The 14,924-nt window shown below is 36.7% G+C and overlaps 1 protein-coding gene and 1 long non-coding RNA gene across 6 annotated transcripts in view; one reads left to right on the top strand and one right to left on the bottom strand.

Moving 5' to 3' along the window:
* The window catches only part of SLC17A5 (solute carrier family 17 member 5), a 45,951-nt gene extending 35,746 nt beyond the window's left edge, over positions 1–10,205 (top strand). For 4 of the 5 annotated variants that reach the window (XM_011381020.2, XM_011381019.1, XM_011381021.2 and 1 more), the window contains 2 exons: positions 5,599–5,689; positions 8,823–10,205. In XM_011381020.2, coding sequence (XP_011379322.1) covers positions 5,599–5,689; positions 8,823–8,960 — 229 coding nt within the window. In that variant the 3' untranslated portion in view covers positions 8,961–10,205. The remainder of the gene's footprint in view (positions 1–5,598; positions 5,690–8,822) is intronic. The other variant, XM_023523839.1, reaches the window with a different exon arrangement.
* LOC111732058 overlaps positions 1–14,924 on the bottom strand; it is a 34,636-nt gene that overhangs the window by 16,499 nt on the left and 3,213 nt on the right. The window lies entirely within an intron of this gene.

The following is a 14,924-nucleotide window of genomic DNA, read 5'->3' as shown; positions in this document are numbered from 1 at the left end:
CCAGAGAGAAAAGTAAAAAAAAAAAAAAAAAAAAGGAGGGGGGTGGTTGGGGAGAAAAAAAGAAGCCCTGGGTTTGTTTTAAAAAAAAAAAAAGAGAAAGATCTGGATGAGATAAAGATTTAGGAGTCATCAACATATGAGTAGTAGATGAAGCCATGGAATTGGATAAAATTACTCAGCAAACTCTGATGAGAACCTTGGGGATCCATTAAGAGAAGAGCCTGATGCAATGGTAATTGATATGAAGCAACAGAAGTAGGATAAAGAAAATAAGTGGAGACTGGGATCCCCAAAGGGAGGACTTGATCAACAGTCATAGATGTCACAGTAGATTGAAAATTCTTAACTGTTAGTCTCTGTGACATTATGGTCCCTAAAAAGAAGATAGGTGGAGTAAAAGACTTGAGAATGATAAAGATTTGAAATAGCTACTGAGAAAAAGTCACTAAGAACTCACAGAAGAAATTTTTAGCATTGATGAGGATCCGCTGAAGTTGGAGATTAATTTTGTACTGTCACTATTGTACTAAGTTGTTATTTCTTTCAGTGGTGTTCAGTAGCCCAAGTGTAGTATTGAAAATGTGCTGTTGGATTGATCTAGGCATGATATTTTAACAAGCTTAGGCTTAGTGAACAGTCAGAGTGATATGGGAATTAAGAGTTTGGGCACAAAAGAGATCTAGGCTGTGTAATCGCTTAGGTGCTTTTAGTTTAAACAATAGAAATCCTCATTCAAGATGGCTAAAAAGCATAACCTAGCGATTCATAACATATCTAGATTTTAGTGTGTAAAGTCCAGAAACAATAGGCTTCAGGCAAGAGTTGATATCCAGCTGTCTACTAATATTCCTGACTTGTTTCTTTTTCACTCACTACTCTGCCTTTTATGATACTACTATTATACTAAGGCTGAGTCTGCTTGTAAAGTCACACAATGAAAAGCTTGCCAGTAATGACCAGAATCACATGCTGCTTCATTCATGTCAAGCAAGAAAGAGAAGGATCTTTTCCTCTCCCAGTCATGGAAATAAGTCTTGAACTTCATTTTGGTTGAATCAAACTGAGTCACATACCCACCGTGAAGCAACCCCTATTGCCAAGGGAATACCATTTGACTTTAGGACAGTAAGCACCCACCCCTAAAGTTAAGGGCAAAGGAATTGATGTCCCTCAAACCTCATGGGAATAGATGCTTTGGAAGCCATCATTACATCAACTATAACACATGAAGATATGAATGCAAAGGACTCACTTCAAAGATGAAGAAATTTGGGCACAGATTGTTATGTGACTTCCTAAGTCACAGCTAGTGTCATAGCAAAGGGTGATAAGGCCATGCCCTGAAGCCTATACTGGACAGCTTACAGGAGGGATCCTGGAACGGGGCTTCAAGCATCAGCCGAGTGGTTGAACTCTACATCTTAAAGACCCTGATCCAGCCATGACATTTCGTGAGTCTTATAAGTCAAAAAAGACATTTACCTAGATATAATATGAAGCTAAACCACTTAGTAACATAAATGATGCCAGCAAATAGTTGTAGAAGTTAGGAGAATGGTACGCACTTGTTTGCTTCAGGTAATGAAGAATGCTGTACTTGCTCTAAGATGACTGAGGCACCAGATTTATGGCTGTGATCAACTATGTATGTATGTTAACAACAAATGTAATTTTGAAAATTATACAGCTATACAAGTGGAAGATACTCTCATCAAAGTTAAAATTATTTCTCTCCTTTATATTTTGAATCATCCTTTCAGATAAGCTTTCATTTTTTATTTTCCAACTAGAATTTCTTGGCTCAGAGCATACTAGTTGTTTCTAGTTCCCTGTGTCTTGGTTAACGCAGGGATTACATATCTTACGACCATGTTGTTGCTTAGTGCCTTTTGTCTTTGGTAATAACTTAGTGCCCACACAGTGGGTAACACTTGAGGACCACAGACCTTTAAGCATTCGGCACTAGGGCTTGTGGTGAAAAATTAAGCATGAGAAAATTGATCTTTCCTACAAATTGAATTCAGTGATAACTATGTTTTTAACAAGGCAGCATTAGAGATTATAACATTATAATATTAACTACTGGTTTGGAATCAAACAAATTGGGTAACATTTTATAGTCTTTCTTCATCTATAGAATGAAGATTATAATCCCTACCTTGTGAGGTTGAGATTACTGTTATATATCATGATATGATATATATATATATGAATGATACTTAGGACCATACCTGACATAAGATTTTTCAATAAATAGTATTCCTGTTAACATATAAATGTGTGGATAGTATTTTCTAAGCCTTTTCTTCTATAGATTTAAATAGAGGTTTTCTATGGATAATTTTGTTGCCCAGATTCAAGAGAACTGGATAGATTTTCTTCACAGTGAATCCCACATAATTCTAGTACTCCAATAGCACTGAATCCAGACTGAATTCATACAATATATTTCTCCCAAGCAGTCATCAATCTTTCATGGCCCTTTCTGGCCAAGTGTAATAGAAATACTTGAATGAGCTTCTTGGTGCTGACATTTAGAATTCACAACATTCATCTGCACTTAATATCTGTCACTGAAAAGCCCTGGCAACATTGCAGTCAGTTCCTCCTACTGCCAAGGTGTTAATGGTTTAAAAAAAAAAAGAAGAAGTTCTGCCAAGCTTGGTTAATTTAAGATACACTCCCTAAAGGGCATAAGCCAGAAAGATCTGTGTCTCATGGTTTTGTCACTGTATCCTGTATACATGAGTTTTGAACTGTGTTCAAATTTGTGATGTTCATAGATAACTGTTTAATAGGATTTTTTTATTCAGGCACCATATTAGTCAACTCAGGCTGCTATACAAAATGCCGTACACTAGGTAGCTTAAAAAACAGAAATTTATTTTCTCACAGTTCTGGAGCCTGGAAGTCCAAGATCATGGTGCCTGAATTATCAGGTTCTGGTGAGGACTCTTCCTGGCTTGCAGTCAGTCCAACTTCTTTCTGTGTTTCACATGGCCTTTCCTCAGTATTTACTCACAGAGATCAAAAGAATGATCTCTTTTCCTCTTCTTATAAGTTTACCAATTCTATTGGGTTAGGACCCCACCCTTATCTCATTTAACCTTAATTACTTCCTAAGGCCTTATTTCCAAATACAGTCACATTGGGGGTTAGGATCTCAACATAAGAATTTGGGGAGGATGCAGTTCAGACCGTAGCAGACACTTTTCCATATCTAAAATGGGGAGAGGAATTTCAGATCAGTAATCTTGCAGCCAAAGTATTGAGGGTGGTAAACCTAATAGAAATAATAACATCCCACAATAAGATTATACAGACTAATAAAATCAAGCTTTGTTAATTTTGACTAAAATTTTATAATAACACTGATTATCTCATGAAAAAATTAAAAGCTCGAATTGGACATTTTTTATGCATAGGTGATTTTATGAAAAATAATAAATGCCATTTACTTGGTTAACTAATTTTTAACTAACCACCACCTTTAAGTTTTCTTGCTAAAAATGTCAAAGCTAAATCTAATGAATGCTCTAGGATCTAGAGTCTATGTACTACTACCAGTGTATAGGAAATACAGTGCACATAAGATTATGTTAAATGATACCTCAGAGACACAATCTACAAAATCCAGAATGTAGGACTATCTACAGGATAAAGTCCCAGTTTCTTCAATTAGAGAACAATAAAAAAGGAACGAACTATTGAAACACAACTTGGAATGATGCTCAGCAACCTTAGTATGTAATTCAAAAGGTTACATACTGTTTGATTCCATTTATGTGAAATTCCTGAGCAGGAACTGACATTCTTTGGAGCCAAAGCCCAAGAGGGGTACTAGTCCCCATGGGACAAAGCTCCAGCAGTCAGTGCAGCCAGATCCCCATGGATCCATGCATGGAGCCTCGAACAACTGTGGATCATGTGCCACTTCTCTGGTCAGCACATATTTAATAAGCATATATTTTGTCACTGGTCACTGGAAATAATAAAGGAGAATAACACGAGTTTGCAGTGAGACTATGGAGTCAGATTTAGCAAACTTGAATTAGAAAACAATTACCTCGTAAAACATGCAGTACTAACTTTAAGGACAGTAAGATTCTGAAAAGTTGGCTCAATATGAACTGAACTAGACAGAGAAAGCTTCTTGGGAGAGGTGCCAAGCAAGTGGTTTGGATGGAAAGAGTATGGATTTCAGATAGTGAATATAGTATTAATAAAGAGGAGTAGCAGAAATAAGTGTGGCAGATGTGAGCAACTGGAATGAGAGCTTTTGGATCTAAAGTAGTATATTGTGCGATACTAGGAAATAGGCCGGGTAGATGGACAAAGGCCAGGTCATTGCAAATCAGGCAGAAGATTACAATCTTATAGTGAGCATTAAACCATCTTTGTAGGTTTTTGAGTAGGAGAGGGGTGACACAACAATATTATGATTAAAGTTTATACAATCTGAGATGCAGTTCAACCATACATAAAATGTCTTTTTAAATGTTTATACCAGTAGCTTCTGTTTCTTGATCAGGTGCTAGTAACATTGTCTTCACTGAAAATTCATCAAGCTGTACACCTATGGTTTTTACACATTTCCATATGCATGTTACACTTAAAAAATTTTTTCTTGTGTACTTGGTGGGATGTAGGGGAGCTCAGCTGAGACCACAAGATATGTTACATGTATACATCTATGAAGCCATGAATGATAAAAGAAGTAATCTATCACTAACTTACTCAGAGTCACACAGATGGTTAATGGTGGAACTAGGTAGGAATCTTTAGGTCTCCTGAAATTCCAGTCCAGTATGACTTCTTTATAGAAAATGATAAGCATCTCATTCTTTTTAGGATGGCATCTAAGACCTTGGCTTTGGTAATCTTCCTTAATCTATACAAATTTCTTATCTATTGGAGAAATCAATGATTATTAGCTTTTCTCAAATAAGGCAGGAATTCTTTCTTTAAAGATTTGCATCTAAACATAGATAAGAATATTCCACTCACTGAAGACTTCTCTTTAAAATAAATCAGAAATTTTTCTAAGCTTACTAAAAGGCATTTATGTTATACACACACACATAGACACACACTGTAGAACTAACTTGTCTACTTCTAGGACAGTGTACAAAGATTTAGCTACAAGCAGATATGTAATTAGTAGAGCAAGTAAGTTGTGAAATTGATATACAATATGATCTTATTTCTATAATATATTTTCTTAATATTTTCCTTTTTAAGTTTTCAATGAAATTTTGTAATCACAAAATAAAGTTTTTTGCTTAAATAATATTAAGACACATCAAGCTTCCTATCTAGATACAGTCATATATGGAAGTCATATCTCAGCACTTTTCTATATCACTGTGAAAGGAATTATTTCAATGGCCATGTTTCTCTATATAGTGTTAGAATGCTAATTAGCTATTGAAATGCAAGTTTTTCACCAGCTAAATATTCAGTCCTATTTCAGTAAGACATTTCATTTAGACATAAAATATCACAAGACTACAACCTGAGAGTGGTATAGCTATCTACTGAAAAAAACTACATAAATGCATAACACAATAATAAACCTCTGTGAAAATGTTTCTGCAGGTATGCTGGTATCCTCCTGGGCATTACAAATACATTTGCCACTATTCCAGGAATGGTTGGGCCTGTCATTGCTAAAAGTCTGACCCCTGAAGTAAGTAAATAATTAACTTGTAAACTAGAAAGGTTTAAACAGTTTTCTTGAAGCTGCACGTCCGTGTCAAAGTTGAGTATATTTTAAGTAAGTGTAAAATTCTGAATGTTTATTCTTATAGAATAAACAAGAATGTTTATTCTTGTTTGTTCCTTATAGCAACAAACAAATAAATGCTTTAATAGATAGGCATTTCAAAGAGTACTCTTTGGATTTTAGACAAAACAATAGAACTAAGTTAAATAAGATCTTGTAGCTAAAGCCATGCAAGTACTTAAAAGTGATATTATACCAGATAAATAACTTGTCTTTTGTATGAGTGAGTCAAAATTGGCAATGTAAAATTATTCAAGAAGTGGATCCACAAAAGAAAGGTGTCAGGAAAACATGAGAGAATGAATAAGGAACAGTTGAAATAACCGAGAATGTTTAGAGAAAACTTGGGAAGACATGATATCTTTACATATTGAAGGACTGACTACCACATGAAAGAGAGAGACTTATTCTCGGCAGTTTCATAAAGACAGATGGAAAGAAGTTAGGAGGCAGTAGGAAAGTTTTTTTGCTTAAAGCTGTTACTATATGGAATGGGCTGCCTTATGAGTTAGTGAGCCCCAAAATAGTCAAACATATATTCAACAGGAATTTCTTGGGTTCTTATTAATATGCCAGATACTGAGGATTCAAAGGCAAAATGACAGCTTCTGCACTTGAGAAACTCATCATTTAGAGATTATATATAATCAAATAGTTAAAGTACAGCATGACAAATGCAGGGGAAAAAATGCATGCACATTTTTGTGCACACAAAAATATTCTCTCTTCTGTACTGCACAGAAGAGAGAATAATGCATTAGTGAGGAAGGAGCCCTAGAGCAGTGAGTGAGGGGTGTGGGAAGGGCCGGGCCTCAGATCAGCAAGGGCACTAGGCCCTGAAAGCGGGCCGGAGTTCGGCCACCCTGCAACTGGCAGCATGGGGCCAGATCAGTAAACAGAGACTCTGCCATGTAAAAGATTGCCTACATTGTGTAAGAAATCAAAATGGATGACCTCAAAGGCCTTTTCCATCTCCTGTTTTCTACTGTTTAAAAAATCTAAAGGACCGGTGTAATACATCCTTTAAAAAGCTAAAAGAGACTTAATTTTCTCTTTGTTTTGTCTCTGTGATCAAATTAACTCTATCTAATCCTTTAAATTTTAAGATATGGATACAAACTTTCTTATTACCAAATATACCAGTTTCTGACATATATGTGTTCACCACAGATAATGTTCCTATTTCTTCTCTTAGTTAAATGAATCAGTAATTACTTAAATGTTTCCTCGTTACTATTTTCTCTCACTTAATAAGAGGTATGTTGGGAAAATTTTTTTCTAAAATTCTGTTTCAATATGGACACATCAGAAATGTTTAACCTTATCTTCACAGGGCATTGTGACAACAAAAGAAGGTAAGTCAACACACTACCATATATTAATTTCATTTATTGATCATCCTAGCACTTACACTGGGGAAATATGGATTCTTGAATTAAAATCTTAAATGTTTATAAAGTGGGAACTGAACTGTATTTTAGATATGTTGTTGTAGCGTTTGTTTAGTATTAAAAAGATGATATTTTTTAAAAGGAGGAATACATTTGCCTTTACAATTGTAATTGTTTACAATTACATTTTACTACCCTGCCTCAAAAACTTTGTGGAATAAGTCAGAGTATAAATAAATAATTAAAAGTCAAAGTGTACTTGAGATCCAATTGTGTTATAAACAAAACAGCATTCTCTCAAAACTGGTGGAGTTTTTGTTAAAAAACAAACTAGGAGCTATGCAAGGTTTCTGGTGCAGTTGACCGATTTTAAGTCATTCATTGCCTCCAAATGACACTGAGGTATTCTTTTATCCTGTAGATCACACAGAGAAGCTTTGTCTTAGGAATCTTAAGAAGCTCTTAAACGTTCCTTTCTGGTATATGATGTAATCACTGACTGGCTCCTCTTCTAGGGTGGTGGCGCATTATTAGCATATTTAAATAGGCACTAAAATTTAAGATGGATTTCTAAAATTTTTTTTTCAGCAAAATACATTCATCTCAGATAAGTATAATTTAACCACAGAGTACTCCTTCCTTCATGTTTTTCCTTTTTTCCTAAATAAATGACCTCATACTAGCTTCCTACTGCCTTTTTCTATATCATTGCCAATTCTACTGGGGTCATTTGTTTGTTTAATGCTGCAAATGTAGCACTCAGGTTAGATTGAAATTGTAAAAATCCAAAAAATGATTGTTAAAGTTAGTCACCTGACCTAGAAATTTAGATTACTGCCTGATGTTTTTACATCATTGGATTTTACACTGAGCAATTATATTTTGTTGATCTCTTATTGACAAGTCCCAGGCATGTCCTGTTTTGTGTGCCATTCAAGAGCCATGCAGAATCTTTCAGTCCAGGCCTCAAACTGACCTTCAAGTCCATCTTAACTCATTCTTACTTGATCTGCCCCAGACACCTCCCCTAAGAACTTGTCCCAAGTTCTCCACCTAAGAACTTGAGACATGATGTACAGGCATGATACTTTCCCAGTAATGTATGATTCAAGGGCATGCCATACTTTTTATTTTTAGTAAACTTTAATTGAAGTATGCCATGGAATTTAAAAATGCACAAATCCTAAGTATACTGCTGGATTAATTTTCACAAAGTTAATACATCCATGTAACCAGCACCCAGTCAAGAAATAGAACATTACCTCCTACCTCCTTTGCAAAGCCCCCAGGGACCCCTTCCTACCATTCCTTTTTCACCCCCACCAAGAAGAACCACTTTCCTGACTTTTAACAGCATAAATTAGTTTTGTCTGATCTTTGAGAATTCAGTTTGTACTTTTATGTCTGGCTTCTTCTGCTTAACTTAGCATTTTGTTGGTGAGATATATATGTTGTTATAGCTCATTTGTTCTCATTGCTGTATAGTATTCCATTGAACAAATGCACCATAGTCTCACTGTTGATGGACATTGGGGTTACTTCTTTTATGAATAGAGTTACTATTGTAACACTCTTGTGACATCACCTTTCTATAAGGTGGGCTGCAAACAAAAAAATTTTATATGCATTTTTTTCTTTCTCAACAGAACACTATTAGAGAATGGCAAACTGTTTTCTGGATTGCTGCTGCTATTAATGTATTTGGTGCCACATTCTTCACGCTATTCGCCAAAGGTGAAGTGCAAAACTGGGCCCTCGATGATCACCATGGACACAGAAACTGAAGCAACCAATAAATAATTATGTCTCTATTAATGTATTTTTGTTTATCATGTAACCTAAAAGTGCCTTTGGTATTTTAATGTGTAAGCATTCTATATTCAGGAAAAATTATACTTGTATTAAATTTTTAAGGCTTATGATCATGAAATGTCACTAGTTGCCAGATTGGTAATATTAGCTGTCTTTAATTATTAATAACATGTATGCTGGAACTTATAACTTAGGGCTACATACCTGGCTGCAAGTCAGACAACATGAAGTAGGGGAGTTCCATTTATTTTTAAGGGCTTTACTTAAAGGAATGAGCTGAAATGGACCCCCCTATACCTCTGCTTAATTTAACTAGATAATAATTCTCAGTTCTTGATAAACACGTTTTTATCCACTTTCCTCATAAGAATTATTTGTCATCAGGAATCCCTGACCCTGAGGTCTCAAACTTTAGACTCTTTATGGAGCCGCCAGCCATTCTATAATTTGGCCTGGCAACTGGGCTGAGGAAAGCAGGCCCAGGCGGCCGCCCGGCATTCCCTTCCTGTCTTCAGGGACAGTACTAATCAGTGGTAGCATCCAAGAGCAGGGTCAGTGCCAAGTCTTTAGACACTGTTCTTCCTTTGGGGGCTGTTAATTTATAGATAAAGCCCTGAGAAGTCAGGTGCATTGAGATCCACAGCCATGGTTCTGATGCATCTTCAAACCTTCCCCTCCCAAGAAAAGTCACTGGCACGTAATGCACAAAAGAAAAATGTGATGCCCAATAACCAGAAATAATGTCATCCTTGATTAAAACTACCTTCTCATGGATCAGAGAATAAATTCCAAGTCTGGTGTGTTCTATGAGCTTCACCAGAATTAAAACAAACAAACCTCTCAATTTGTCTACATAAAAAATTCTGGTTACAGTTTAAAGTTAAAGTGACTTTTAAAGGCCACATCACCTAAGGCCTGTTTGTAATGTAAAGTTATAATTATCTTTCTGCTGCTTCCTGAAATCATATTTTTTCAGTTTTTTCCTGGACCATCTTCCAGTGGTTTTGGAGCATGCTTTGAGGGCATTTATATGACTTAGAAATTGGTTTATGTTTTGTTGTGTTTGTTCAACACTACTGTAACATTGGAATAAAACTGATTAATGTAGTATGATGTGAATACATTTCTGTAAATTTATTTTTAAATTTGTAAATTGCTTTAAGTTGCTATGATGGTAATTCTTTTATAAATCATCAAAATAAACCTTTTTAGATTGATTTTTGTGTCTGACAGTTCTATGATATTTTCTAGTGTCCACAGTGGCTATTTTATATCTTTTCTGCCATCCTCCTCAAGCCACCAGTCTATTTTTACATGTGTCTCTGCCACACCAGGCTGTGGGGACCTAGGCCATCTAAGTGATGCAGCATCAGAAATCTCTATTGCCATCAACCTGCCCTTCCTAGCTCTGAAAAAGATCCACTCTTCTTGCTACAGTCTGTCCTACCTCCTCTAAGACCTTGCTCCAGTAATTCCTTTTTAATTTGCTGCTTCCATCCCTACCACTCTCCTTATTCTTTTCCTTATGTCTCAAAAACACACAGATCTTCTCTAGTCTTTAAAAAACAAAACTACAAAACTCTCCTGGGCGTGTGTGTGTGTGTGTGTGTGTGTGTGTGTGTGTATAGATATAGAGAATATCTCAAGAAAGAAACAAAAAACAAGGCAGACAGGAAAAAATTTAAATCATTTCTTCAATTTAATTAATTAATTTTAAAAACCTGTTGCTGAAACTACTGTATAATCACTGGCTGCCTGCCGGACATCTCCTACTGTTTATCTGTGTACCTAAGATTTGTTTAAATCCAACCTCACTCCCCCATCACCATCCCCAATAAAAGTAGCTGTACCTGCCACTTTTCTTATTCCTTTTAAAAGTTTCATTTCCCCAGTCACTTAGACTTGGACCTAGAGTCATTTTTCATCCCTCCTCCCTAATCTCCCTCCCCGAACCTTGTGTCTAATTAACCACCTGTCTGTTCCATTCTAGTTTTTCAAGTCTCTGGAATTTTTTTTAATCCCTCCGCCATCCCCTAAATAAGATCGTTGTGACTTTTATTTCCAAAAATTGTCTCACTGCTTTTAGTCAGATCCTCTTCTGTGCAACTTCCCACCAGTTTGGGTTCATGGTCCCAATACTCCTCATCTCCCTGATCAGGATGCTCCCCCAAGGAGAACTCTCCTGGTTCCCTTTTGCCTGCCCAATAGACTCCTACCTGGCCGCCTGCCTTCCCAACTCCTAGGCCCAACCTACTCCAACCTCATTCCCACCACACCTTGTTGCAGCTACATTTGGCTACATCACTCTTTCCACCTGCTCTCCATTTCCCTTTCCCCTTCCACCCCTTTACTAGTTTCATTGCTTGGGCCTAGAAGGTTGCTCTTCAACCCCACCTCCTTCCTGACCTCTGATTTATCCTACCTTTCCTCATCTTGATGTGGTCTCTTCCTCTGATCCACTGAAACGCCATTTTATTTATTTATTTCATGGGGTTTTTTTCTTCTTTATTTTAAACTCAACTTTGAGGAAGAGATAATTTCTTCATTCATTCATGCATGCATGCATTCGTTCCACAAATATGAATACCTCCTCTTTTCCAGGAGATAAGTTTACAGAGATGCAGTTGACAGTCCTTTCCCTCCCTGGAAGCATCCCTGGAACTCAGTCAGGCTATTTGATCCCCTTTCTCCTTCATGGCCTTCTCTTTATAACACATATTAACACATGCATGTGTCTATCTCCCTGTTAGATTGATCACAAGCATTTCGAAGCCTGGGTTCATTTGATTCATCTCAGCATGGTCTTCTTCATAACCATATATGTTTTGTCTTATTTTCAGTTGCTTAATAAATATTTCAAAAATAAGTCTTTGGTTAAATGAACTAAATTGAATTTGTTATCTCACATATAACTTTTCAATATGTGATTTTCTTCTCAAAAAAAAAAAAAGTAAATATGCCCACACCTTTTAGTGAAGAAACAATATGTTAACCTCAAAATGTTTTAAGTGGCAGTTATTGGTAAGCGGTTTTAAAAGTATTTGAGGACAGCTTAGTACTATATAGGCAAAATACTTCTCCTCCCAGTTATGCAACAAATATTTATTGAGCATTCATTATGAGCCAGGCTTTGTTCTTTGCACCTGAAATACAGCTGTGAAAAAAATGCCAATCCTTTTTCTCTTGGAGTTCACATTTTCTTCATAGGGTCCAGCCTTTGAAACCTTTCATGTAAAACCAAGCAATCAAATCCAGTGGGAATGAGCATGCCAATTCACCTTGAGAAACAGAGTTATGAAAAATTGAGGCAAACGCTGAAGTCAGGAGTTTGTATTAACCATTGTAATGTCTTACTTTAGTCTTTGTTTTGTTTTCAAGAATCAGAAATGGAGATGTTAGAATTCAGACACTATTGCAAAATACAAAACCTAATCTCTTCTCTGAGGGCAGCTGTTCAAAATTAAATTCCACCAGTAGAAAAATATCGATAAGAGTATATTTAAATTTGAAGATAGAAGAGCACTGTAGGAAATGGCCTGGTTCCTCTCAGGGAAAAAAAAAAAAAAAACTGCTTCAGATGAATAGAGGTGGGGTAAATAAACATCTAATTTCAGTTAAAGAATAAATTAGCTTTCTCATAGAAATGTAAATTAAGATGGATCACAAAGCCTTTTCAGATGCCTCTGCCTTTTAGAGCAACCACAAGCAGAAAAGCCAATTATAAAAGTTTGTGCTCGAAGAGGGTCCCATAGAAAATACTTTGCAGGAGCTCTGCTGTAGAAAAGCCGAGTATAGGCAGTACTGAAAAGAAAAGAGATATAACAAATTCTGCCACCCTTTTTCACGTGCATGGATAAGGAAGAACAGTAGTAATTTTCCAAGGGCCTGTTTACTTTCACTTTATCTTAACGTTGGGGAGGAGGAAACTTAGAAGTTCCACGTCACTGTGCTTGTAAGTGAGAAGCCATTGTTGCACGACTGAGCTGAAAAAGCATTTAAAGGACCAGTTTCCCTCACACACGTCTCTCTGCCATGACAGGCTGCATGCCGGGCAGAGGAAAAGCCTACCATCCTAAATATTGTATTAAATCCGTTTCTCGAAGGGCTCTTTTTGCGGAAACAACTGAAATGTGCCAGCATTTCCAACAGTAATCACCTCTTAGGATCAAGTGTGCATATTGGCCCCAGTATTCCTTTATCGCAGCACAATTAGCCCCAGTTTTAAGCATTTTACAACTTCACACTCACTCCACAGTCTAAAACCTGAGCTTCCCATAGAAGCTTGGTTGAGATTGAAAGCGATCTGACTAGGATATATATTCTGATCTCTTTAATGCTGAAGGATTGTTTTGTGTGAAGTCCCGGGATGCTGTTAGAGGAAATTCAAGTGTGTTTATTGTATAAATTACCTATACAATACCTATTACAACGCCCCTCCCTTTTTTAACTCCAAGGAAATACTTCAGATGTCTGCAGTGCTTTGAGTTGTTCTATCATCAGTGGCAGAAAGTTTATCTTGAAGCATTCATGATATTCTCTTTTTCACCATCACCATCTCCAGAGAAGCGTATGACAGATAGCACTGTCACATACATTTCCTCACCTAATCCTCACAATAACCCTGACTAAGCAGGGAGCAAGACTCAGTTACAACTGGGGTCAGAGGTACATTCTCTGACTATTGATGGAGGGTCTTTGGCCCTTATAGGGACCCACCCAGTCATCTTAGCTCTTAATGCCAACTTCAACTGAACAGTTTGGTCTAATGTAATAGACCAAAGAAAAATTAGACCAAAGAAAAATTACATTAGACCAAAGAAAAATTCCTTAACAATATCTGTCTTTAGCACAGAATCAAATTATTCCTTAAAAGACAAAATCATTTCTTACTTATTAAAAAAAAAAAATCCTATGAGAAGTCTTGTGCATAAGGGCACACTGAAGATCTTTACCTTCCTCCGAATAAGTTGTAAAATTAACCCTGGGCCCAGCTGGACATTTGTGGTAACATTATCTTAGTTCCATGTATAATATTAGAAAATATTTAATTATTTTATGTTTATTCTGTAGTACTATGAGTTTTTTAAATGTTTCTATAAACCTAGGCATGCCAATATACTTTTTGGTTGCTTCTGCAGAAAAAATTTAACTCATAATTTCTACTAACATACCAGTTTGAAAATTCCAGCAATTAGGACACTTTGATGGGGTGCCAAAGACCAACCCTCCCACTCTATGCTATTCTTGAAAAATAAACTCCCTCCAGAAGAGTTGTTGACATTCCATTCTTGGTTCCACGAACCTTGCTATTTCAAATTACGGAATAGGAAGCAAGGATTTGAGAGGAAGAACCTCAGTTCCCACTGGGAAGTGTAAATTCAGGATGCAGGAGAAAAATAAGTCTAGAACCTTCCTCACCCTGTGTTTCCTATACCTCCACTCCCATATCTTCCTCACTTTCTGACTCTGTGAAAGCCATCTCCCACACACACACATAGATGGGGGGCTATAACCTTCACCCTTTTTAATCTTCGCTCTCAGCAGGAATGGTAGCTGCAGAGTCATTGCCAGTGCCCCTGGCTTCTCTGTTCTTTCTGAGAGGACTCCTCAGACAGCAGGCCTTCTTTCTACACTTACTTTTGACCCACATAGTAAATTGGGACCTAAGAAGGTTGGTGAGGAACGATGGTGAGTTTAGATTGGCCCAAGGCGCAGGCAGGCATGGGGTGCACATTATTAAATCTTCTGAGTCCCTGTTCTTCCACTGTAAGTCTGAGCAGGTTGAAAAGAAGAGGAAGAAGGTGGAATAGACTGAACCTGGACTACCTGAGACTGTCAACTAAATAAAAACTAAAGTAGATGAGGAAATAGTGAGAATGTGTTCAAAATTCGATGTAGTATCTAGTATTATAATATTATAAATAACTATATTTGTA

The sequence above is a fragment of the Pteropus vampyrus genome, unplaced genomic scaffold, assembly GCF_000151845.1.
Source record: "Pteropus vampyrus isolate Shadow unplaced genomic scaffold, Pvam_2.0 Scaffold422, whole genome shotgun sequence".
Taxonomy (NCBI): domain Eukaryota; kingdom Metazoa; phylum Chordata; class Mammalia; order Chiroptera; family Pteropodidae; genus Pteropus; species Pteropus vampyrus.
This window is presented reverse-complemented; position numbering and strand designations above follow the sequence as displayed.